Raw genomic sequence first — 27,192 nt, forward strand, 5'->3', positions numbered from 1 at the left:
TCTTCATAAGTGTGTGAATTAGACAATTGTCCTGTCCTGTTAAGCATTCAAAAAGTAACTAGTACTTTTGGGTGTCAGGGAAAATGTAAGGAGTAAAAAGTACATTATTTTCTTTAGGAATGTAGTGAAGTAAAAGTAGTCAAAAATATAAATAGTAAAGTAAAGTACATATACCCCAAATAACTACTTAAGTAGTACTTTAAAGTATTTTTAATTAAGTACTGTACACCACTGCCTAGAACCATAAAAAAATGCAAATCTTCAATGTAAAGCCCAAAAGGTAGGCTACCTTTATGTCAGATGGTGAAATTCACTTAAAATACAATTGTACCTGGCCAAATTATTAGATGGCCTGCAAATTTGTTTTTTTTACAACAACAACAAAAAACTGCGTGGACCAGATTGACGCGCTCTTCCAACTATTTATTGTTCACCCTCTTTATATATTTATTTTGCAACCTATCTGCAGAAAAACGTTGTTTTGAGCTCAAAAAGCAGCAGTATGCAAATCAGGGAGCCAAATGACGTTCACCATAAAGCTCCGTTCAAAAAGAGCCGTTCGTTCGCGAATGACCCATCACTAAGAAGAAGAAGAAGAAGAAAATGAATATGGCAGCAGGTAGCTCCTGTACGATAGTGGAATATTTCGGGGGTGATGATGGCTACCGCTGTGGTTATTGTAAAAATGAGAAGGGGAACTTCTCTCATGGTAAGTGTTGATTTGTAAAATCGCAGGGTGAACTTTATTGTACTATCCTTCGCTTCGTAAAGGCCTCGTCGTTGACAGCTGGCTAACTTTAGCCAGCCAGCCAGCTAGCTAGCTGGCTAACGTTAGCCAGCCAGCCAGCCATTTTCCAACAGCAAAGAGTCAGTTTGCTAGTTAGCTAGCTAGCCGTCAAATAATTGTTTGCTAGCCAAACACAGCTAACGTTACCGAGTTGAAATATTTTGGCATGTTATTTGACATCATAGTTAATAAAGAAGTTGGTAACGTTAACTAACTAGTCAAGCACACCAAGCTAACCTTGCTAGCTAACGGTAGCACTGTGATGACTTGGCTGCTTGGACAGCTGACCACACTTCAAAATGATAGCCTATTCGTTAGTTAGGCCTAACTATGTGAAGTAAATGTATGTATCCAAAAAGGATACAAAATACATAAGGAGTGGAACTGCCCCATTCCTTAAACGTTATAAAAGTTATCACTGCAGCTAGTTAGCTAATTGTATTTATCCTAGCTAGCTTGAACAACTTTTCATACAGGTTGCTAGCTAGTTAGGCATAGGCTAGGGAGCCTGTTTTTTAAATTCATATTCTATAATCTGAATTTTCCAAACAAGATTGAGGAGTTGATGCTGCTGCCCTTCATGTTCATGTGTAACTTACAGTACAACATGCAGTTGTCTCCCTCACATGGCGTGTCAACACTGTCAGGAAGGAGAGGCTTAGCTAGGTGTCAAGTCAGTGGGTGGGCTCTGAGCTGGGAGTGTTTTCAGGTCAGGAGGGGTAAACAACAGTTTTCCACAGACAGGAATGATGTGTTACATTTACATTTTAGTCATTTAGCAGACACTCTTATCCAGAGCGACTTACAGTTAGTGAGTGCATACATTTTCATACTGAGAAATGTGATTTCCAGACCTTTCTAGAATGATGCAGCATTACTAGTTATTGTTTATGGCCATCTCATGAAAAATTATTACTTTTGGGTATGTCTGTTTTAAATCTACATTTTGCCCCAACGTTCAAGAGACATGATATTACTCATGGCCTCTTTGTTGACTTCATTTAACTGTAGGATAAACAACTAAAATACGGTACTGTAAACATTCAGAGGCACTATAGTGGTGGCCCACGGGTTTTATTTTATTTGGCCCCCCAAATTTAGAATTTTCATTGCTTGACATAAGACTAAAAACATATTTTGAAAATCTGTTGACACCGTAAGGGGGGGGGGGGGGGGGGGGGTCTAATGTAACTGTCTCTGTTTGTGTAATCAAATCAGCCGTTTTGCCCTTGAGCAAGGCAGTTAAACCCAACAACAACTGCTCCCTGGGCGCAGTTGACATGACATGGACGTCGATCTGCCGTTTTGCCCTTGAGCAAGGCAGTTAACCCCCAACAACAACTGCTCCCCGGGCGCAGATGTGGACGTTGATCTCTGATTCAGAGGGGATGGATTAAATGCGGAAGACACATTTCAGTTAAATGCATTCAGTTGTGCATCTTACTAGTTATCCCGATTAGTGCCGAGGTAGCACACAACACATTGTGTTACCCAAAGAGAGCTTGAATCCTTGCTGTGATTCTGAGTTCAAGAGATTTTAGAGGTTGCTCTAAACATAGCAGGTCAGGACACTTCATTGAGAGAGCACAAGCTGAGATTGAAACACCAAGTGATGTGATTTAACCCCCAAAATATGGTATCCATTATACTGGGAGTAACAGGTTAGGTACTGTTTGGTGTAGCACAGAGGATTCTCGACCAACCGTGTCCAGTTGCAGGGGGTCCGGCGTATTTAGAAAATGCTCTGTTATTAAAATAATAACACACCGAATTTCGCGGTCTTCATTTAAAAGGCTGTAACGTTAATGTTACCAAGGAGTTGAACTTTCTTAGCACAGCACTTGCTTTATATTTGAACATAGCATCCATTGTTTGTCACGACACCCAACACCCTAACATGACACTTCACATAACAGTATATGGCCAGTAGGGCTGTCCCCGACTAAAAAAATAAATAATAATATTGGTTGACCAAGAGTCATCTGTTCTTTCGACCAATCGATTGGTTGACATTTTTTAACTTATTTTTTTCATATATAGACACATCCTATGTTTTTGTTGTAATTATATTTTTATTAGAATGTTATTTTCCTAAATGTATCAGACTTCTGGTGTAAATCAAAGGTATGTTTCTCTAGGGGTAGAATAGCAGAAGCTTGAGAAAGCCACATTCTCGCAGATGGTACTTCAGGTGTGGACCATGATAACAATATACATTTTTGGGCTAAGTAAACAAGAGTATTGAACAGACGTTCAGAGTCCAGGTCAAACACAACGTTAAAATCAAAGTAAAGCAAATATAAATTCGACTGGATTCTGCTACAGTACCAAAAAACGTGCATGAAGGTGCCTGTATACATTTGAAACATAAATGTGATACATTGGAAAACATTCTGTGAAGGCGGACAGGTGTGAAGTAGGTTCTATGAACATTTTTGAAATTTAGTTATTTTATGCTTATAGAGGTGCATTTGGGGTAGACCCTTTCACAGATAGAAGCCCATTTTTCCTCACCGAATGCATGTCCAATGTCTCTCCCAAACATGTCTCAAAGCGTCATAGGATGAGGCACTTCTGTTCAATAAAATAGAATATAAGTCGGAGAGTAAACTTCGCCGAACAGTAGGATTCGTAAATAGTTTTTTAACTTCAGTAATTTGAAAATGTAGTTTTCGACTTTCTTCTGACCCTCTATGAAGGGGGGGGGGATCTGGATTAAGGGCAATCGTTGACCAGAGTGATATATGGTCTGGAATCTGCAAGTACCTCCTTGCATCTTTCCAAGCTAAGAGTGTATTATGTACTGTAAAATAGTCAGATAAGGCCCAGATCTTTTCAAAGCTATTAATAAATGGTAAGGAAGCTAATGCTCTTGGATGACATGCAATTGATTCCATCCCAACCCAAAGTGAGTGGCGTCTGTCTAGGCACCAACTAATAATGTGCTTGATCTGAGCAGACCAGTAATATAGTTGCAGATTTGGCAAAGAGACCCCTCCTTAGACTTAATTAGTTTGGTAAATTTGGTTCTAGGTTTCTTATTGTTCCAGATATATTTAGAGATATTGGCATTCATTTTATGAAAAATGGACTGAGATGGATGGCAGGGGATGTTTTAGAATAGCTAATTTAGCCGAGGAAGGATATTCATCCTGACGACATTCATCCTTCCAAAAAGAGAGTTTGGTAGGGTAGACCAGTTAACCAGGTCCTGTTTCATCTTTGTGAGCAAAGACATATAATTTGAAGTGAACAGGTCTTTTAAGATTTGGAGTAACATACAGTGCATTCGGAAAGTATTCAGACCCCTTTACTTTTTTCACATTGTTACGTTACAGCCTTATTCTAAAATGGATGAAATTATTTTTCCCCCTCAGCAATCTACACACAATACCCTATAACGACAAAGTGAAAAAAGGTTTTTAGAAATGTTTGCAAATGTATAAATTTTTTTTAAAAAAAGGATACCTTTTATTAACATAAGTATTCAGACCCTTTGCTATGAGACTTGAAATTGAGCTCAGGTGCATCCTGTTTCCATTGATCATCCTTGAGATGTTTCTACAACTTGATTGGAGTCCACCTGTGGTAAATTCAATTGATTGGACATGATTTGGAAAGGGGCACACCTGTCTATATAAGGTCCCACAGTTGACAGTGCATGTCAGAGCAAAAACCAAGCCATGAGGTCAAAGGAAATGTCCCGTAGAGCTCTGAGACAGGATTGTGTTGAGGCACAGATCTGGGGAAGGTTACCAAAAAAAATTCTGCAGCATTGAAGAGCCCCAAGAACACAGTGGCCTCCATCATTCTGAACTGGAAGAAGTTTGGAACAACCAAGACTTACTAGAGCTGGCTGCCCATCCAAACTGAGCAATCAGGGGAGAAGGGCCTTGGTCAGGGAGGTGACCAAGAACCCTATGCTCACTGACAGAGCTCTAGAGTTCCTCTGTGGAGATAGGAGAACCTTCCAGAAGGACAACAATCTCTGCAGCACTCCACCAATCAGGCCTTTATGGTAGAGTGACCAGACGGAAGCCACTCCTCAGTAAAAGGCACATGACAGCCCGCTTGGAGTTTGCCAAAAGGCACCTAAAGACTCTCAGACCATGAGAAACAAGATTATCTTGTCTGATGAAACTAATATTGAACTCTTTGGCCTGAATGCCAAGTGTCACGTCTGGAGGAAACCTGGCACCATCCCTACGGTGAAGCATGGTGGTGGCAGCATCATGCTGTGGGGATATTTTTCAGTGGCAGGGACTGGGAGACTAGTCAGGATCAAGGCAAAGATAAACGGAGCAAAGTACAGAGAGATTCTTGATTAAAAACCTGCTCCAGAGTGCTCAGGACTGGGGCGACAGTTCAACTTCCAACAGGACAACGAGCCTAAGCACACAGGCAAGAAAACACAGGAGTGGCTTTGGGATAAGTCTCTGAATGTCCTTAAGTGGCCCAGCCAGAGCCCGGACTTGAACCCGATCGAACATCTCTGGAGAGACCTGAAAATAGCTGTGCAGCAACACTCCCCATGCAACATGACAGAGCTTTAGAGGATCTGCAGAGAAGAATGGGAGAAACTCTCCAAATACAGGTGTGCCAAGCTTGTAGCGTAATACACAAGAAGACTCGAGGCTGTAATCACTGCCAAAGATGCTTCAACAAAGTACTGAGTAAAGGGTCTGAATACTTATGTAAATGTGGTATTTCAGTAAATTTTTGTATTTCAATTAGCTAAATTGTCTAAGCCTGTTTTTGCTTTGTCATTATGGGGTATTGTGTGTAGATTGAGGGGGAAAAAAAACAATTTTAATACATTTTAGAATAAGGCTGTAACGTAACAAAATGTGGAAAAATTGAAGAGGTCTGAATACCTTCCAAATGCAGTGTGTGTATATACACAGGGGCATGGTCAGTAATTACTATAGAACCAATAGCACGACTGGACAACATGCATGTAAGTAGAGGGCATAAAAAAATTGTCCAATCTAGAATATTAATTTTGGGGTCTAGAGTAGAAAGTATTGTCTCTGACATTAGGATTTAGGTCTCTCCATATGAGACCAGATGAATCACAAAAGTTTCTAAGTGTATTTGAGGCTCTATTATTCGAGACTGGAGCAGTTGATGATTTATCCAGTTCATCCAAAGTACAGTTAATCTCCTGAAATAAACCCAAGTCCCTTGCAGTGCTGATTTAAATAATAAAATCATGTCAGACATAAATTTGGGTGAGTGTGTTCGGGCCATATACATTTAGTATAGGAATATGTTGACCAAGTATATTACCTGTAATCAAAATCGTCCTTCGGGGTCTGTATCTTGGTGCTCAAATATAAATGTGACATTTTTATTTAAAAGGATGGCAAAGCCTCTTTTGTTTAAACTAAAATAAGTACAGCTGGCCCACCCAGTCCCTATTCAGCTTAGCATGTTCTGTTGAAGATAAATGGGTCTCCTGTAGCATAGCAATTGAAACCCTTTCCTTTTTTAAGAATGTTCGAATTTTCTTCCTATTGACCACATGCCCACTGCCCCGAACATTCCAGTAGACTGCTTTAAATGAACTGTTTGTTACAGTAGTATTAAAGAATAACTTAACCCAGACTGAGTAGTGCATCACATAAACAAATCAATTAATAAGACTCAAATAAAACATCAAAATACAATTTTGAAAACCCCCACTGCTGAGTCCCCAAATGAAATGACAGACCCAAAAAACAGTACCTACACCAGGGGTGTCAAACTCATTTTAGCTCAGGGGCCACATGGAGGAAAATCTATTCCCAAGTGGGCCGGACCGGAAAAATCATGGTATATATATATATATATATATATATATAACTTAAAAACAAGAACTTCAGATTGTTATCTTTGTTTTAATACGATCAACATACAACATAAAGCTGGAGCCTGAGGACAGTGTGTCCAAAATAGTACAAGCACAACATCACTATTAATCATAAAACACGTCAAGTTTATTTGAAAATTCTAAAGAAAAAGAACAAACACACAATGCCTCAGTGATTAACAGAACTGTTTCACAGATCACAGAACTATATCAGGGTGTCATTTCTCAGGCAGAAATGTAGATAAAAAATAATGAAATCCTGTTCCCCAAACAAGTGCAAGAACCACAGAGTCAAGAATAGGTTAAATATACAAATAAAATAAAATCAATTAAAAACAATAGCACATCAACATATAAACATAAAGCTGGAGCCTGAGGACAGTGTCCAAAAGCACAACATCACTATTAATCATAAAACACCTCAAGTTATTTGAAAGTTCTGAGGACAAAGAACACACAAACACACAATGCCTCAGTGATTCACAGAAGTATATCAGGGTGTCATTTCTCAGGCAGAAATGTAGATAAAAATAATGAAATCCTGTTCCCCAAACAAGTGCAAGAACCACAGAGTCAAGAATAGGTTAAATATACAAATAAAATAAAATCAATTGAAAACAATAGCACATCAACATAAAAACATATAAACATAAATCTAAAAGCGTTGCTCAAACTCCCGTAACAGTCCCGTTATTTTATCTTTGAACCGCTTCATGTCTGCCACATGTTGGGTCGCGCACACATTTTTCAGACAGGGGAAGTGAGCTGCATCACCACCGGCAAGTTGCGTCTCCCACAATGACAGCTTCAACTTGAAAGAACGTATGCTGTCATAATACTGCGTGACAACTTTGTTGCGCCCTTGCAGCTGTTTGTTCAAGTTATTCAGGTGCTCTGTAACATCCACCATAAACGCAAGGTCCGGCATCCATTCTGCGGAATGAAATTCTAACACTGGTTTGCCCTTTTCTTCCATGAACTGTTCAATTTCTTCTCGTAAATCAAAGAAACGCCTCAGCACAGCACCTCGGCTTAACCATCTTACCTCAGTGTGGTATGGCAGGCCATAGATGTGGTCTTTCTCTCTGAGAAGGCTGTCAAACTGACGGTGATTCAGGCTTCTGGATCGGATGAAATTAACAGTTTGGATGACCACCTTCATGACGTTATCCATCTTTAATGACTTGCAACACAAAGCCTCCTGGTGCAAAATACAGTGAAAAGTCAAAAAATCACGTCCTCCATTTGCAGATTGCACTTTCTCTCTGAACTTTGTCACAACGCCTGCTTTTTTCCCGATCATTGAGGGCGCACCATCTGTAGCCAGGCTGACAGCGCGGGACCAGTCCACTCCGACCCTGTCCAGCGCGCCGACGAGTGCGGTAAAAATATCAGCTGCTGTCGTTGTATCTGTCATCGGCACCAACTCCACGAACTCCTCGGTGACGGTCAATGTGTCATCAACTCCGCGGATGAAAATGGCCAGTTGTGCAACATCTGTAATGTCCGTGCTTTCATCAATTGCAACCGAAAACGCAATAAATGACTTAACTTTTTGCTTCAACTGGCTGTCCAAATCCACTGAAAGATCGGAAATCCTGTCTGCAACTGTGTTTCTTGTCAGGCTGATATTTGCAAAACCCTGCCGCTTTTCAGGGCACACAATCTCCGCTGCCTTCATCATGCATGTTTTTACAAATTCACCCTCACTAAATGGTTTTGAAGCCACTGCGATTTCATTAGCAATGAGGTAGCTAGCTTTCACTGCAGCGTCACTGATGTCTCGGCTGTGAGTGAACACAGACTGCTGTTTCTTCAGACCCACCAACAGTTCATTCACCTTCTCTCTTCTCCGCTGTCCTTGAAAGTTGTCATTTGTCGGCATGAAGACTCACATAGTGGCGACGAAGGTTATATTCTTTCAGCACTGCAACATGCTCTGAACACACCAAACATACAGCTTTCCCATTCAATTCCGTGAATAAATAGGATGACCATTTTTCTTGGAACACTCTGCACTCTGCGTCCACTTTTCTCTTTTTTGACAGAGACATATTGGGGCAATGAGGGTGCCAAAGCACATAATGTTAAAAGTAGAAGCCGTAATAAATATTGCGGGCAAAACAAAGTAGGCTGCACGTGCTTGACCTACTTGCTCTGCCCCGGTATAAACAGTTTGCTTGCTTAACACAATTGCTATTGCGCCATCCAGTGGACGCAATTGGAACAGCAGTTTATTTTATTGAAAAATTGCAGCGCATTTTTATACTTTACAAAAAAAAAAATATATATATATATATATATATATTTTTTTTTATCATCTCGCGGGCCGGATTAAACCCGTTTGCGGGCCTGATCCGGCCCGCGGGCCGGACGTTTGACACCCCTGGTCTAGATTAACAGGAAAACCGTTCCCGGAGACAGAACATACGCGTGGTCGGAATCCCAGAAGGGACGGAAGGGCATAATCCTACAGAGTTCATGGCCTCTTTCCTGCAAGACTTCCTCGGCGGAGAGACATTTGACAGGCCCCCAGTCATCGACAGGGCGCATCCCTAGCGGCAAAACCAACCACAGCCCGGTCGCCGTCCCAGAGCAATGCTGGCCCGCCTACATTACTTCCAGACCAACAAGAAAATTATTCGGACCTCCCGCGAAAGAGGACAGCTGAACCGCAATGGCAAGTGGATCCATATCTTCCCAGATTACTCGGCAGACCTGGCAAGACGCAGAGCTGCATACAAATATGTGAAACCCCACCTTCACAAGGCAGGAGTCAGATTTGGCCTGATACACCCGGCTAAACTGAGGATTAATTTCCAGGGGGCTAGCCACACATTTGACAACACCCAGTCTGCGCTCACCTTCTACCGGGACAATATCTACTCAACAGCGGCACAGAACCCAGATCCGTGAAGGCTGCTAGTTATGTTATTAGGGTGCACACATGGTCAGCTTATGGACGTGAACGTGAGTAACTTATTTTCCCTATTTGGGCAGTCCATGCACCGCAAATAGATGGCTGACTACCTCGGGACAGAACCGTCTACCATACCATGGTATACAAAGTAATCGTTATGGTGTACTGTTACTAAGCTTTTCATTTACAGAACTGAGGTTCTTGCATTTTTTCTTGAATGAATAAGCCAAAGCTCAATGAAGTTCCTGTTAATTTGCTCCTTTAGTTGGGCCTCAAGGTAGGCAAAGGTCCGCAATTACTAGGCTATATAATTTTTTTTTTTTTCATTTTTAAAATTATATGCTGACTGTATGGTGTGTGTGTTCGGGTACGTGCATATGAGTGCAATAGGGATAATGCTTAGGACAATTTAAAAGGTTATTCATTTTTCATCCACATGTCAATAGATCTATGTTAATTCCCCTTTATTCAACATCGGACACATTGAAACTTTATTTTCTTCTTAAAAACCCTTAGTGGGCTTCCTGTTAGTAACGGGACAGAAAACAGTGTAGGTCAGGGGTGTCAAACGTACGGCCCGCGGGCCGAATCAGGCCCGCAAACTGGTTTAATCCGGCCCGCGAGATGATAAAAAAAAAAATATATATAGCAGTTGTGTTAAGCAAGCAAACTGTTTATACCGGGGCAGAGCAAGTAGGTCAAGCACGTGCAGCCAATGAGCTACTTTGTTTTGCCCGCAATATTTATTACGGCTTCTACTTTTAACATTATGTGCTTTGGCACCCTCATTGCCCCAATATGTCTCTGTCAAAAAAGAGAAAAGTGGACGCAGAGTGCAGAGTGTTCCAAGAAAAATGGTCATCCTATTTATTCACGGAATTGAATGGGAAAGCTGTATGTTTGGTGTGTTCAGAGCATGTTGCAGTGCTGAAAGAATATAACCTTCGTCGCCACTATGTGAGTCTTCATGCCGACAAATATGACAACTTTCAAGGACAGCGGAGATGAGAGAAGGTGAATGAACTGTTGGCGGGTCTGAAGAAACAGCAGTCTGTGTTTACTCACAGCCGAGACATCAGTGACGCTGCAGTGAAAGCTAGCTACCTCATTGCTAATGAAATCGCAGTGGCTTCAAAACCATTTAGTGAGGGTGAATTTGTAAAAACATGCATGATGAAGGCAGCGGAGATTGTGTGCCCTGAAAAGCGAGCAGGCTTTTGCAAATATCAGCCTGACAAGAAACACAGTTGCAGACAGGATTTCCGATCTTTCAGTGGATTTGGACAGCCAGTTGAAGCAAAAAGTAAAGTCATTTATTGCGTTTTCGGTTGTAATTGATGAAAGCACGGACATTACAGATGTTGCACAACTGGCCATTTTCATCCGCGGAGTTGATGACACATTGACCGTCACCGAGGAGTTCGTGGAGTTGGTGCCGATGACAGATACAACGACAGCAGCTGATATTTTTTACCGCACTCGTCGGCGCGCTGGACAGGGTCGAAGTGGACTGGTCCCGCGCTGTCAGCCTAGCTACAGATGGTGCGCCCTCAATGATCGGGAAAAAAGCAGGCGTTGTGACAGTTCAGAGAGAAAGTGCAATCTGCAAATGGAGGACGTGATTTTTTGACTTTTCACTGTATTTTGCACCAGGAGGCTTTGTGTTGCAAGTCATTAAAGATGGATAACGTCATGAAGGTGGTCATCCAAACTGTTAATTTCATCCGATCCAGAAGCCTGAATCACCGTCAATTTGACAGCCTTCTCAGAGAGAAAGACCACATCTATGGCCTGCCATACCACACTGAGGTAAGATGGTTAAGCCGAGGTGCTGTGCTGAGGCGTTTCTTTGATTTACGAGAAGAAATTGAACAGTTCATGGAAGAAAAGGGCAAACCAGTGTTAGAATTTCATTCCGCAGAATGGATGCCGGACCTTGCGTTTATGGTAGATGTTACAGAGCACCTGAATAACTTGAACAAACAGCTGCAAGGGCGCAACAAAGTTGTCACGCAGTATTATGACAGCATACGTTCTTTCAAGTTGAAGCTGTCATTGTGGGAGACGCAACTTGCCGGTGGTGATGCAGCTCACTTCCCCTGTCTGAAAAATGTGTGCGCGACCCAACATGTGGCAGACATGAAGCGGTTCAAAGATAAAATAACGGGACTGTTACGGGAGTTTGAGCAACGGTTTCAGATTTATGTTTATATGTTTTTATGTTGATGTGCTATTGTTTTTAATTGATTTTATTTTATTTGTATATTTAACCTATTCTTGACTCTGTGGTTCTTGCACTTGTTTGGGGAACAGGATTTCATTATTTTTATCTACATTTCTGCCTGAGAAATGACACCCTGATATAGTTCTGTGATCTGTGAAACAGTTCTGTTAATCACTGAGGCATTGTGTGTTTGTTCTTTTTCTTTAGAATTTTCAAATAAACTTGACGTGTTTTATGATTAATAGTGATGTTGTGCTTGTACTATTTTGGACACACTGTCCTCAGGCTCCAGCTTTATGTTGTATGTTGATCGTATTAAAACAAAGAAAACAATCTGAAGTTCTTGTTTTTAAGTTATATATATATATATACCATGATTTTTCCGGTCCGGCCCACTTGGGAATAGATTTTCCTCCATGTGGCCCCTGAGCTAAAATGAGTTTGACACCCCTGATCTAGACTAACCATTAGCTTCACGGTCTCGGATGTGAGCTCGCTGTTTTTGGTCTCCAATTCGGTAAGCCGCTTATCGATGACGGTCAACAACGTTTCCATATCCTTTTTTTTTGGGGGGGGGGGGTTGTTACTTTAGTTGTTTGTAGTGTCGCCATAGTTGACTGGACTTCTGTCATAATTTAATCTTGTAGACTTGACACAGAGGAACAAAGTTCGGTCATGAAATCAGAGCGTAGTGTAGCCACTTCTGCGCTGATGGTGACTAGCATCTCTTAACGTTAGCATCCGCCATCTTGTTGCTAGTCTTTGTCATGTCTTGTTTACCGTTTCGTTTTCCCAGTTCCAGACATATCCAAGAATCTGTTCTCGTTTTGATAAAAGGTTAAAACATAAAAGTATCAGCCCTTAGTGGAGAGGCCTCGGAACACATCTTTACGTAGCCATGTTGAAACCGCACCCCCATCCTATGTGTTTGTTTTAATCAAATCAACACTATTCACTGAGCTTGTCTGACGCTTTAAGCACACTGTTTGATTAAATAATTAAGACACACAAATGACTACAGGGAGTCCGACCAGCAATTCATTTGATTGTGCCGTGCTCAGACTTTATGCGCTGTGAAAAAAATAAAGACTGCGAGTGACTGTGACTAGCACCTGTTGTCTCTCTCTCCTCCCTGCTGCAGTGACCACCACAGTGTTTATTGCGCTGTCCGTGTTGCTGAAGCTGCAACATACTTTTCAGTCAGAAATGGCTGTAATGAATGTTACCGAAAACCCTCATTTGTTTAGGAAAAACATTCCCTATTCCCTCAACCCTTGCTCTCTTTACATGACACATGTAAAGTGGGGAAAAAAAGTATTTAGTCAGCCACCAATTGTGCAAGTTCTCCCACTTAAAAAGATCAGAGAGGCCTGTAATTTTCATCATAGGTACACGTCAACTATGACAGACAAAATGAGATTTTCTTTCTCCAGAAAATCACATTGTATGATTTTAAATGAATTTATTTGCAAATTATGTTGGAAAATAAGTATTTGGTCAATAACAAAAGTTTCTCAATACTTTGTTATATACCCTTTGTTGGCAATGACACAGGTCAAACGTTTTCTGTAAGTCTTCAAGGTTTTCACACACCGTTTCTGGTATTTTGGCCCATTCCTCCATGCAGATCTCCTCTAGAGCAGTGATGTTTTGGGGCTGTCGCTGGGCAACACGGACTTTCAACTCCCTCCAAAGATTTTCTATGGGGTTGAGATCTGGAGAATGGCTAGGCCACTCCAGGACCTTGAAATGCTTCTTACGAAGCCACTCCTTCGTTGCCCGGGCGGTGTGTTTGGGATCATTGTCATGCTGAAAGACCCAGCCACGTTTCATCTTCAATGCCCTTGCTGATGGAAGGAGGTTTTCACTCAAAATCTCACGATACATGGCCCCATTCGTTCTTTCCTTTACATGGATCAGTCGTCCTGGTCCCTTTTGCAGAAAAACAGCCCCAAGGCATGATGTTTCCACCCCCATGCTTCACAGTAGGTATGGTGTTCTTTGGATGCAACTCAGCATTCTTTGTCCTCCAAACACGACGAGTTGAGTTTTTACCAAAAAGTTATATTTTGGTTTCATCTGACCATATGACATTCTCCCAATCCTCTTCTGGATCATCCAAATGCACTCTAGCAAACTTCAGACGGGCCTGGACATGTACTGGCTTAAGCAGGGGGACACGTCTGGCACTGCAGGATTTGAGTCCCTGGCGGCGTAGTGTGTTACTGATGGTAGGCTTTGTTACTTTGGTCCCAGCTCTCTGCAGGTCATTCACTAGGTCCCCCCGTGTGGTTCTGGGATTTTTGCTCACCGTTCTTGTGATCATTTTGACCCCACGGGGTGAGATCTTGCGTGGAGCCCCAGATCGAGGGAGATTATCAGTGGTCTTGTATGTCTTCCATTTCCTAATAATTGCTCCCACAGTTGATTTCTTCAAACCAAGCTGCTTACCTATTGCAGATTCAGTCTTCCCAGCCTGGTGCAGGTCTACAATTTTGTTTCTGGTGTCCTTTGACAGCTCTTTGGTCTTGGCCATAGTGGAGTTTGGAGTGTGACTGTTTGAGGTTGTGGACAGGTGTCTTTTATACTGATAACAAGTTCAAACAGGTGCCATTAATACAGGTAACGAGTGGAGGACAGAGGCGCCTCTTAAAGAAGAAGTTACAGGTCTGTGAGAGCCAGAAATCTTGCTTGTTTGTAGGTGACCAAATACTTATTTTCCACCATAATTTGCAAATAAATTCATTAAAAATCCTACAATGTGATTTTCTGGAAAAATTAATCTCAATTTGTCTGTCATAGTTGACGTGTACTTATGATGAAAATTACAGGCCTCATCTTTTTAAGTGGGAGAACTTGCACAATTGGTGGCTGACTAAATACTTTTTTTCCCCACTGTATACATCGAATGCACGTGACCAGTAGGGCCTGACCTATAGCATATCATAATCACATCAATAAATTGGTTATAACAAATGCCAAACACCATAATAGTAAAATGGATGCAGAGAATGTGACCAATAAATTACAAAGGGGGGAATGTTTAGGTTACTGGTTCCTCATGAGGTAAAGGGGAAGTCAGATGTGTGGAATAAATTTGACTAGTTGTGGAAAATACTGGAGATCAAGAAAAATAAGGTAAGGAGCAAGTGCTGTGTGCATAATATGTGTGCCAAACAGGTGCTGTTAGATTACAATATACTTTTTCTGACCGTTAGGAACAATGTAAACGACACTAAATAAATTGAGGGTACCAGAGAGTCTAACGTTTAATTTTTTTTGTTAAGCCTTTTTTACAGCAAGACAAAACGGTCGCATTCATTCGGGAATTCAATTTCCAAATTGTAACGGTTTATGAATTGTTTAAGCTAATTACTCGCTTTATTTTTAAACTAAAATGCTTAATTGCATTTCAAATCATGAATGACTCGTGTGAGGACATGAACGAAGGAATGATTGACTGATACAGTAGCCTATATAAGTATTGAAATATAGGCCTAAGTTAAGTTATTAAGGCTGAACAGGATACGCGCTTAGGCCTTTAGCTCAATGGTGGTTATACAAGGCTGCTATACTAAGCCTACTAATGATAATGACATTAATTATAATGATGATCATCATTAATAATAATAATAATGAAGAGATCAAGAAAAAGGAGCTTTATTATTATAAATATTATAAGAAGTTATTTGTTTCTGACCATTTTGAGCCTGTAATCAAATCCACAATTGCTGATGCTCCAGATACTCAACTAGTCTCAAGAAGGCCCGTTTTATTGCTTCTTCAATCAGCACAAGTGTTCAGCTGTGCTAACTTAATTGCAAAAGGGTTTTCTAATGATCAATTAGCTTTCTAAAATGATAAACTTGGATTAGCAAACACAACGTGCCATTGGAACACAGGACTGATTGTTGCTGATAATGGGCCTCTGTACGCCTATGTAGGCTACAATAGCCATTTACAACATTAAACATGTCTACACTGTATTTCTGATCAATTTGTTATTTTAATGGACAAAAAATTAGCTTTTCTTTCGAAAACAAGGACATTTCTAAGTGACCCAAAACTTTTGAACGGTAGTGTACATAGTGTATTCAGACCCCTTGACTTTTTCCACATTTTGCTACGTTACAGCCTTATTCTAAAATTGATGGCTTTCTTTATTTAATCAATCTACACACAATACCCCATAATGACAAAGCTAAAACTGGTTTTTAGAAATTTTTGCACATGTATTAAAAATAAAAATCGGATCTTATTTACATAGTTATTCAGACCCGTTTGCTATGAGACTCGAAATTGAGCTCAGGTGCATCCTGTTTCCATTGATCATCCTTAAGATGCTTCTACAACTTGATTGGAGTCCACCTGTGGTAACTTCAATTGATTGGACATGATTTGGAAAGGCACACACCTGTCTATATAAGGTCCCACAGTTGACAGTGCATGTCAGAGTAAAAACCAAGCCATGAGGTCGAAGGAATTTTCCGTAGAGCTCCGAGACGGGATTGTTTTGAGGCACAGATCTGGGAAAGGGTACCAAAACAACATTTCTGCAGCATTGAAGATCCTCAAGAACACATTGGCCTCCATCATTCTTAAATGGAAGAAGTTTGAAACCACCAAGACTCGGACTGGGGCGAAGGTTCACCTTCCAACAGGAAAGCGACCCTAAGCACACAGCCAAGACAACGCAGAAGTGGCACGTGACAAGTCTCTGAATGTCCTTGAGATGCCCGGACTTGAACCCCATCTCTGGAGAGACCTGAAAATTGCTGTGCAGCGACGCTCCCCATCCAACTTGACAGAGCTTGAGAGGATCTGCAGAATACAAACAGTGTAGCTACTCACTCCACAAGGCAATTAAACTGGCAAAACATCAGTATAGAGACAAAGTGGAGTCGCAATTCAATAGCTCAGACACGAGACTTATGTGGCAGGGTCTACAGACAATCATGGACTACAAAAGGAAAACCAGCCACATCGCCGACGTCTCGCTTCCAGACAAGCGAAACACCTTCTTCGCCCGCTTTGAGGATAACACAGTGCCACCGACGAGGCCCACTACCAAGGACTGTGGCCTCTCCTTCTCCGTGGCCGACATGAGTAAGACATTTTAAGCATGTTAACCCCCGCAAGGCTGCCGGCCCAGATGGCATCCCTAGCCGCGTCCTCAGAGCATGTGCAGACCAGCTGGCTGGTGTGTTTATTGACATTCAATCTCTCCCTTTCTCAGTCTGCTGTTCCCACATGCTTCAAGATGGCCACCATTGTTTCTGTACCCAAGAAAGCAAAGGTAACTGAACTGACTATCACCCTGTAGCACTCACCTCTGTCATCATGAAGTGCTTTGAGAGACTAGTCAAGGATCATATCACCTCTACCTTACCTGTCACCCTAGACCCACTTCAATTTGCTTACCACCCCAATAGATCCACAGACGATGCAATCGCCATCACACTGCACACTGCCCTATCCCATCTGGACAAGAGGAATACCTATGTAAGAATGCTGTTCATTGACTATAGCTCAGCATTCAACACCATAGTACCCTCCAAGCTCATCATTAAGCTGGAGGCCCTGGGTCTGAACCCCGCCCTGTGCATCTGGGTCCTGGACTTCCTGACGGGCCGCCCCCAGGTGGTGAAGGTAGGAAACAACACCTCCACTTCGCTGATCCTCAACACTGGGGCCCCACAAGGGTGCGTGCTCAGCCCCCTCCTGTACTCCCTGTTCACCCATGACTGCATGGCCAAGCACGCCTCCAACTCATTCATTAAGTTTGCAGACGACACAACAGTAGTAGGCTTGATTACCAACAATGACGAGACCGCCTACAGGGAGGAGGTGAGGGCTCTGAGAGTGTGGTGCCAGGAAAATAACCTCTCACTCAACGTCAACAAAACAAAGGAGGTGATCGTGGACTTCAGGAAACAGCAGAGGGTGCACCCCCCCTATCCACATTGAAGGGTCTGCAGTGGAAGGTGGAAAGCTTCAAGTTCCTTGGCGTACACATCACTGACAAACTGAAATGGTCCACCCACGCAGACAGTGTGGTGAAGAAGGCGCAACAGAGCCTCTTCAACCTCAGGAGGCTGAAGAAATTTGGCTTGGCACCTAAAACCCTCACAAACTTTTACAGATGCACAACTGAGAGCATCCTGTCAGGCTGTATCACCGCCTGGTACGGCAACTGCACCGCCCGCAACCGCAGGGCTCTCCAGAGGGTGGTGCGGTCTGCTGAACGCATTACTGGGGGCAAACTACCCGCCCTCCAAGACACCAACGGCACCCAATGTCACAGGAAAGCCAAAAAGATCATCAAGGACATCAACCACCCGAGCCACTGCCTGTTCACCCCACTATCATCCAGAAGGCGAGGTCAGTACAGGTGCATCAAAGCTGGGACCGAGAGAATGAAAAACAGCTTCTATCTCAAGGCCATCTAACTGTTAAATAGCCATCACTAGCACATTAGAGGCTGCTTCTGCCTATTGAAATCACTGGACACTTTAAAAAATGGAACACTAGTCACTTTAATGTTTACATATCTTGCACTACTCATCTCATATGTATATACTGTATACTATTCTATAATATTATACTGTATTTTAGTCCGTGCCGCTCTGTCATTGCTTGTCCATATGTATATATTCTTATATTCCATTCCTTACTAGATTTGTGTGTATTGGGTATATGTTGTGAAATTGTTAGATATTTCTTGTTAGATATTACTGCACTGTCGGAGCTAGAAGCACAAGCATTTCGCTACACCCTCAATATCATCTGCTAAACACGTATATGTGACAAATAAAATTTGATTTGAATGGGAGAAATTCCCCAAATACAGGTGTGCCAAGTTTGTAGCGTCTTACCCAAGAAGACTCGAGGCTGTAATCGCTGCCTAAGGTGCTTCAAGAAAGTACTAAGTAAAGGATCTGAATACTTACGTAAATGTGATATTTCAGTTTATTTTTAATACGTTTGTAAAAAATCTATAAACGTGTTTTTACTTTGTCATTATGGGGTGTTGTGTGTAGATTGAGGAAAAACAATTTAGAATAAGGCTATAACGTAACAAAATTAAGGGGTCTGAATACTTTCCGAATGCACTATGTGTACAGTACCAGTCAAAAGTTTGAACACACCTATTCATTCAAGGGTTTTTATTTGTACTATTTTCTACATTGTAGAATAATAGTGAAGACATCAAAACGATGAAATAACACACATGGAATCATGTAGTAACCAAAAAAGTGTTAAACAAATCAAAATATAGGTTATATTTGAGATTTTTCAGTGTAGCCACCCTTTACCTTGACATCTTTGTACACACTTGGCATTCTCTCAACCAGCTTCATGAGGAATGCTTTTCCAACAGTCTTGAAGTAGTTCCCATATATGCAGAGCACTTGTTGGCTGCTTTTCCTTCACTCGGGTGATGGTGAAGGCCAGGTCATCTGATGCAGCATTCCATCACTCTCCTCCTTGGTCAAATAGCCCTTACACAGCCTGGAGGTGTGTATTGAGTCATTGTCCTGTTGAAAAACAAAGGATATTCCCAGATGGGATGGCGTATCGCTGCAGAATGCTGTGGTAGCCATGCTGGTTAAGTGTGCCTTGAATTCTAAATAAATCAGTGTCACCAGCAAAGCACACCACCTCCTCCATCCTTCATGGTGAGAACCACACGTGGAGTTCATCCGTTCACCTACTCTGTGTCTCACAAAGACACAGCGGTTGGAACCACAAATCTCCAATTTGCACACATCAGACCAAAGGACAGATTTCCACCTGTCTAATGTCCATTGCTTGTGTTTCTTGGGCCAAGCAAGTCTCTTCTTCTTATTGGTGTCCTTTTAGTAGTGGTCCATATGGTAGCTAGTCCTACTATATCGTCGCTTTCTGATGAAAACCTCGTAACTCCAATTTTTCTCATTTTCATTTATTGAAAGAAGTAACTCCCATCAATGTACTCTGAACATTTCAAGACTCTAGGACCAAGAAAATGTATTTGTATTTTTTTAGTCATTTTTAGCCTACACTCTCGAAATAGCTTCTGAACTTTCATAATTGTATATTCATTAATGGGGAAAATATGGTCTTATTTTTCAGCGACGATATGCAACAGTGGTCTCAAACTGTTGTTGCACAGAATGGTTTTATCCACCCCTTTTCTTCTTGAATAGGCCTAAACAAACAAGTCTATTTCAAACAGATGGTTCACAAAGGAGATGTTTAAATAGATATGATTGATATCTGATTGTGACACACTACATAGCCTATGTACAAAAACACTCACGTCCACCGCCTCTGTCGCACATCTCTCTAATAGAAAGCCTTTTGTTACTGTCACTGTCACACCCGAATAGTGTTGTAGATCATGTGTGACTGACACAGCCAGGTGTGCCTGTTGTGTAGGTGATGCTTTCCATGACGACAGTAGCGTTATGACTACTCAGGATAATCTATCCTAGTCTTTCCAGCTATCAGTTGCAGTGTTTCCCCTAAGATCTCTTTCAGCAGCGTTTTTTTATTTTATATAATTGTTATTTTATAAGAATGAATGTGATAAGGTCACTTCTGGTGACCTTTTTAAAAGGACCTTCTCCTAAATTACATGTTTTAATCATGGTGACACCATAAGCATTAGGCTATAACCTGTAGCCCAAATCACATTTTATTTGTCACATGTGCCGAATACAACAGGCGTAGACCTTACCGTGAAATGCTTACTTACAAGCCCTTAACCAACAATGCAGTTTTAAGAAAATACAACTCAACATCAGCTGTTCAGAGGAGACTTCATGGTTGAATTGCTCAGAAGAAACCACTACTAAAGGACACCAATAAGAAGAGACTTGCTTGGGGAAAGAAACACGAGCAATCTGTCCTTTGGTCTGATGAGTCCAAATTTGAGGGTGTCTTTGTGAGACGCAGAGTAGGTGAATGGATGATCTCTGCATGTGTGGTTCCCACCGTGAAGCATGGAGGAGGAGGTTTGATGGTGTTGGGGTGCGTTGCTGGTGACACTGTCAGTGATTTTATTTAGAATTCAAGGCACACTTAACCAGCATGGCTACAACAGCATTCTGCAGCAATATGCCATCCCATCTGGTTTGCGCTTAGTGGGACTTTGACCAAGAAGGAGAGTGATGGAGTGTTGCATCAGATGACCTGGCCTCCACAATCACCCGACCGCAACCCAATTTGAGATGGTTTGGGTTGGACTGCAGAGTGAAGGAAAAGCAGCCAACAAGTGCTTAGCATATGTGGAAACTCCAAGACTGTTGGAAATGAATTCCAGGTGAAGCTGGTTGAGTGCCAAGAGTGTGCAAAGCTGTCATCAAGGGAAAGGGTGGCTACTTTGAAAAATCTAAAATATATTTTGATTTGTTTAACACTTTTTGGGTTTACTACATATTTCCATATGTGCTATTTCATAGTTTTGATGTCTTCACTATTATTCTACAATATGGAAAATAGTAAAAATAAAGAAACCGTTGAATGAGTATGTCCAAACTTTTGACTGGTACTGTACATATCTTTAAAAAATATATTTCCCTTTATTTTCCGCTAACCATACCACCCCTCCCCAAATTGGAGTAAACTAATAAACAACAACACTTAGACTTCTACTTCCATCTTATACAGACTATATACATTTTACGAACACAATCTATTTTACAGTAGTTATATTTTGTTTGTTTTTAGTCCTGTCCTTCCTCTCCCATCTATCTCTGATGTCCATCCAGTTTGATATCTATTTGCCATATATTTTTAACTGTGCTGTTTCACAAAAGTTCTGAGCCTGTATACATTTTACAGACAGTATATTTTACATTTGTTATTAGTCCCACCCTTCAGCTCCATTCAACTCCTCCCATCTACAGTGATTGAAAAAAGTATTTGATCCCCTGCTGATTTTGTAAGTTTGCCCACTGACAAAGACATGATCAGTCTATAATTTTAATGGTAGGTTTATTTGAACAGTGAGAGACAGAATAACAACAAAAATCCAGAAAAACACATGTCAAAATGAGGGAAATAAGTATTTGACCCCTCTGCAAAACATAACTTAGTACTTGGTGGCAAAACCCTTGTTGGCAATCACAGAGGTCAGATGTTTCTTGTAGTTGGCCACCAGGTTTGCACACATCTCAGGAGGGATTTTGTTCCACTCCTCTTTGCAGATCTTCTCCAAGTCATTAAGGTTTCGAGGCTGACGTTTGCCAACTCGAACCTTCAGCTCTCCACAGATTTTCTATGGGATTAAGGTCTGGAGACTGACTAGGCCACTCCAGGACCTTAATGTGCTTCTTCTTGAGCCACTCCTTTGTTGCCTTGGCCGAGTGTTTTGGGTCATTGTCATGCTGGAATACCCATCCACGACCCATTTTCAATGCCTTGGCTGAGGGAAGGAGGTTCTCACCCAAGATTTGACGGTACATGGCCCCGTCCATCGTCCCTTTGATGCAGTGAAGTTGTCCTGTCCCCTTAGCAGAAAAACACCCCCAAAGCATAATGTTTCCACCTCCATGTTTGACGGTGGGGATGGTGTTCTTGGGGTCATAGGCAGCATGCCTCCTCCTCCAAACACGGCGAGTTGAGTTGATGCCAAAGAGCTCCATTTTGGTCTCATCTGACCACAACACTTTCACCCAGTTCTCCTCTGAATCATTCAGATGTTCATTGGCAAACTTCAGACGAACCTGTATATGTGCTTTTTTGAGCAGGGGGACCTTGCGGGCGCTGCAGGATTTCAGTCCTTAACGGCGTAGTGTGTTACCAATTGTTTTCTTGGTGACTATGGTCCCAGCTGCCTTGAGATCATTGACAAGATCCTCCCGTGTAGTTCTGGGCTGATTCCTCACCGTTCTCATGATCATTGCAACTCCACGAGGTGAGATCTTGCATGGAGCCCCAGGCCGAGGGAGATTTGACAGTTCTTTCGTGTTTCTTCCATTTGCGAATAATCGCACCAACTGTTGTCACCTTCTCATCAAGCTGCTTGGCGATGGTCTTGTAGCCCATTCCAGCCTTGTGTAGGTCTACAATCTTGTCCCTGACATCCTCAGAGAGCTCTTTGGTCTTGGCCATGGTGGAGAATTTGGAATCTGATTGCTTTTGTGGACAGGTGTCTTTTATACAGGTAACAAGCTGAGATTAGGACCACTCCCTTTAAGAGTGTGTTCCTAATCTCAGCTCGTTTCCTGTATAAAAGACGCCTGGGAGCCAGAAACCTTTCTGATTGAGAGGGGGTCAAATACTTATTTCCCTCATTAAAATGCAAATCAATTTATAACATTTTTGACATGCGTTTTTCTTGATTTTTTTGTTGTTATTCTGTCTCTCACTGTTCAAATAAACCTACCATTAAAATTATAGACTGATAATTTCTTTGTCAGTGGGCAAACGTACAAAATCAGCAGGGGATCAAATACTTTTTTCCCTCACTGTATCTCTTAACGCATCCATTTTGGATTTCTATTTGCCATATATTTTTCAACTGTGCTGTGATGCTTCACAAAAGTTCTGAACCTTTCTCATAGTTTCTACATATTAATGATCGATTGACTATTACTTTTCAAATCACCCAATATTGCTATCTGCAGCATTAGCTCCAGGTAAATGTTGCAATTCTTTAGCCATTCCTTGACCTGTGACCATAAACAAGCTACTTATAGACAGTACCAAAATAAATGATCTAATGACTGTCTCTTTGCAGCAAAATCTGCGGAGCTGGGAAGGTTGTATCCATTTACATTTTAGTCATTTAGCAGACGCTCTTATCCAGAGCGACTTACAGTTAGTGAGTGCATAAATTTTTATTTTTTATACTGCCCCCCCCGTGGGAATCGAACCCACTACCATGGCGTTGCAAGCGCCATGCTCTACCAACTGAGCTACACGGGGCCCGTGTGTGTGTGTGTGTGTGTCATTCTATTGGTTGCAAGGATTTTGTATAATATAAATTGAAAAAGTTTATAGTAGCCTCCATCATCATCATCAAGTTTTGAGGGAGCGTACAATTGGCATGCTGACTGCAGGAATGTCCACCAGAGCTTTTGCCAGAGAATTGAATGTTCATTTCTCTACCATAAGCTGCCTCCAACGTCGTTTTAGAGAATTTGGCAGTATGTCCAACCGGCCTCACAACCGCAGACCACGGGTATGGCATCGTGTGGGCGAGCGGTTTGCTGTTGTCAACGTTGTGAACAGAGTGCCCCATGATGTCGGTGGGGTTATGCTATGGGCAGGCATAAGCTACAGACAACAAACACAATTGCATTTTATCGACAGCAATTTGAATGCACAGAGTTACCATGATGAGATCCTGAGGCCCATTGTCGTGCCATTAATCTGCCACCATCACCTCATGTTTCAGTATGATAATGCACAACCCCATGTCGCAAGGATCTGTACACAATTCCTGGAAGCTGAAAAATGTCCTGCATACTCACCAGACATGTCACCCATTTGAGCATGTTTGGGATGCTCTGGACCGCCGCGTACAATGGCGTGTTCTAGTTCCCTCCAATATCCAGCAACTTCGCACAGCCATTGAGGAGCGGGAAAACATTCCACAGGCCACAATCAACAGCCTGGTCAACTCTATGCAAAGGAGATGTCATGCTGCATGAGGTAAATGGTAGTTACAACAGATACTGTTTTCTGTTGCACGCCCCTACCTTTTTTTTAAGGTATCTGTGACTAACTGATGCATATCTGTATTCCCAGTCATGTGAAATCCATAGATTAGGGCGTAATTATTTAATTTCAATTGACTGATTTATTTTCTATGAACTTTAACTCAGTAAAGGCTCATGAAATCGTTGTGTTTATTTTTGTTCAGTATACTTAGGAAAAGATTAGGATTGATGAATAAATGTAATTGAAATGTACCACTAATGTATACCAATAAGTGTGTAGTTTAATACCAATGTTTGAATAATTGTACTTATATTTCCTTCCATGGTTTTTAGTATAATTATTTGTTTAGTTTTTGCTTGGTTTCTTGTGTTTCTGACTTGTTTTGATTTGTCTGCTCTTTCCCCATCCATATGGAAGAGATGGGTGGGTGGGGGAGATGGGAAATTGGGTGAGCGGTGGCATTAAATGTGGGTGGGCAAGAAAATAACAATTCCTTTAGGATGTGTTACTGTTCAATTGTATATGTCATTGTGCAGGAATAATTGTGAATACTTAATAAAGATTATTCCAAGTAATTCCGTGACCGTAATTCCATTACCGGATGTAAATCCACTTCACCAACTGTAGTTCAATAACCCAAAAAAAATTTTCTAACTCAAGGTGTCATGTCATAGTTGACACCACATTCTTTCTGCAGACATCTTTGAATCTTTTTTTTGGGGGGGGGGACATGGTCGTACTAAAAGGTTTTACAGTAATTCTGTTACTAAACTTTGCATCTGCACAGTTCTTCCAGTAAATGTGTTTTTGTGTAAATTGTTCAAAATATTATTTGTGCATAGAGTTGAATGGTTTGTTAAACTTTTGAAATCAATGGTTTTTGTTTGGCATATATTTTAAAGTGAAAAATCCAAGTCAGAGCGTAATTCCGTTACCGTGGAATTGCTCCCATATTTTGTCCACTCCTTTGCCTGTGTTTTATGCAGGAATGTGGTCCCACGCCATGACAGTACAAGACTACCAGGATCTCATAGACCGAGGATGGAGACGGTAAGTCAGACTCAGAGCCGTATAATCCCACACAGACACTGTTGTCCTCAGGCCCCCAGGCCAGTAGTCTCTACATGTTGTGACACAGCAGGTTAGCCCTCCATGCTTAACATATTTATGGCTGTACAACATTGCTTATCTGTAGTAGTCTATATGCCCACTGCATGTGCTCATGTGTTATACTTATCTTTTACTTCTACAGAAGCGGGAAGTATGTTTACAAGCCCATCATGAACAAGACATGCTGTCCACAGTACACCATCAGGTAAATCACTCACATCAACCTAGCTAAAACTGGGGTCGTATTCATTAGTGCACGCCGTAGCAAAATGCAACAAAACGTTTTGCAACGGAAACGCAAGCAAGTGTTTCTTATTGGACACGTTCGGGTGTAGTCCCTCCCTATTTCAATCTGTTTTCTTCTGTTTGATGCCTAATGAACGTGACCCAGATGAGCCTTTACTCAGTTATAAGCCATATACTAATGGTTCACTAATACATGGTTTGTTCTCTCTGTGAAGGTGTCAAGCCTTGAACTTTCAGCCATCTAAAACCCACAAGAAGATCCTGAAGAAGATGAGCAAGTTTCTGTCCAAAGGGGAGATGCCAACGGAAGAGGGAAATGGTGAGCGGAGATTTGCTTTTGTAAAAGACTGTCTTTAATAAATGACACATCAATTACACGTGGTAGGCTGCTCTGTACTAGAGATGGGCATGAGTACTCAAACCAAGTACACCTCGCTGCAGAACATGGGCAGGGGTCAATGTGGGAAAAGTTAAACGTTTAGCTCCTCCCATTGATGTCAGTATTCATTCACTTGTGACTAATAGTTTTTTTTCAAGGTTAATTCATACATTTTGTCTACATTTTTTGTAAGAAAAGTGGCGATTAAAATTAAAGATTAATCTCGTGAATTTTTATGACTTTAGAAGATATGAAAATATTTGATAAAATATGTGAAAAGTCTGGACTGGTCTTAATGGTTACCGAAGGTACCCTTTTAAGCCCATGGGTCTTCCAAATAAGCCCACCTCTTAAATAATCAATTTGAATAAATTTCCAAATGTTCAAAACTTACAAACTGACGTTTTATATAAAATTAGGTTATATCGATCTCCCCTAAAGTTAAAATAAACTGATCATTACTATTCATCATGAAAGTAGCACTCATAACAGGGGGGTGTCCAACCGTATCCACAGAGATCAATGTGGACTTAGGCTTTTGTTCTTGCCGACCAGTACACACCTGATTCAACTAGTAAACTTATCATAGACTTAATTCAAGACATGATTAGTTGAATTATGAGTTATTGCTTGGTTAGAACAAAAACCTCCACCCACATCGGCCCTCTGTGTATAAGATGCCACGCACAAAGACCATAACACAACTTTCAATGAATTATCTGAAAGCTGAATCACATTTGCTGTACTGCTATTCTTGTTAATTAGTTCAACTTGTTTTCCTAAAGCATATCTGAAGACTGTTTCAAAGTCTGTTCTATTACAAAAGTACAGGTGGTGGACAAAAAATGGAATCGCCTGGATGAAAGAAGGACAACAATTAGGGCTGGGCGATATATCGAATTAATTCGATTAATTCAAATGTATGTTTTTGCGCAATATTCCAAATGCCTGTATCGCAAGAATCGAGGTTTTGCTGAGCTTTTATGTCAGTTTATTCTCTTGTTGTATTTTTGGTCTCGTC

General features: G+C 41.4%; 1 protein-coding gene across 2 annotated transcripts in view; it reads left to right on the forward strand.

Annotated features, from left to right (window-relative positions):
- Positions 1–577: 577 nt before the first annotated feature.
- LOC311110979 (arginyl-tRNA--protein transferase 1-like) overlaps positions 578–27,192 on the forward strand; it is a 183,068-nt gene continuing 156,453 nt past the window's right edge. Inside the window, exons 1-4 of one of the 2 annotated variants that reach the window (XM_084153638.1) lie at positions 578–709; positions 25,423–25,486; positions 25,689–25,751; positions 26,008–26,111. In XM_084153638.1, coding sequence (XP_084009764.1) covers positions 604–709; positions 25,423–25,486; positions 25,689–25,751; positions 26,008–26,111 — 337 coding nt within the window. In that variant the 5' untranslated portion in view covers positions 578–603. The remainder of the gene's footprint in view (positions 710–25,422; positions 25,487–25,688; positions 25,752–26,007; positions 26,112–27,192) is intronic. The other variant, XM_084153637.1, reaches the window with a different exon arrangement.

Source organism: Coregonus lavaretus (assembly GCF_964263955.1).
Source record: "Coregonus lavaretus genome assembly, chromosome: 36".
Lineage (NCBI taxonomy): Eukaryota > Metazoa > Chordata > Actinopteri > Salmoniformes > Salmonidae > Coregonus > Coregonus lavaretus.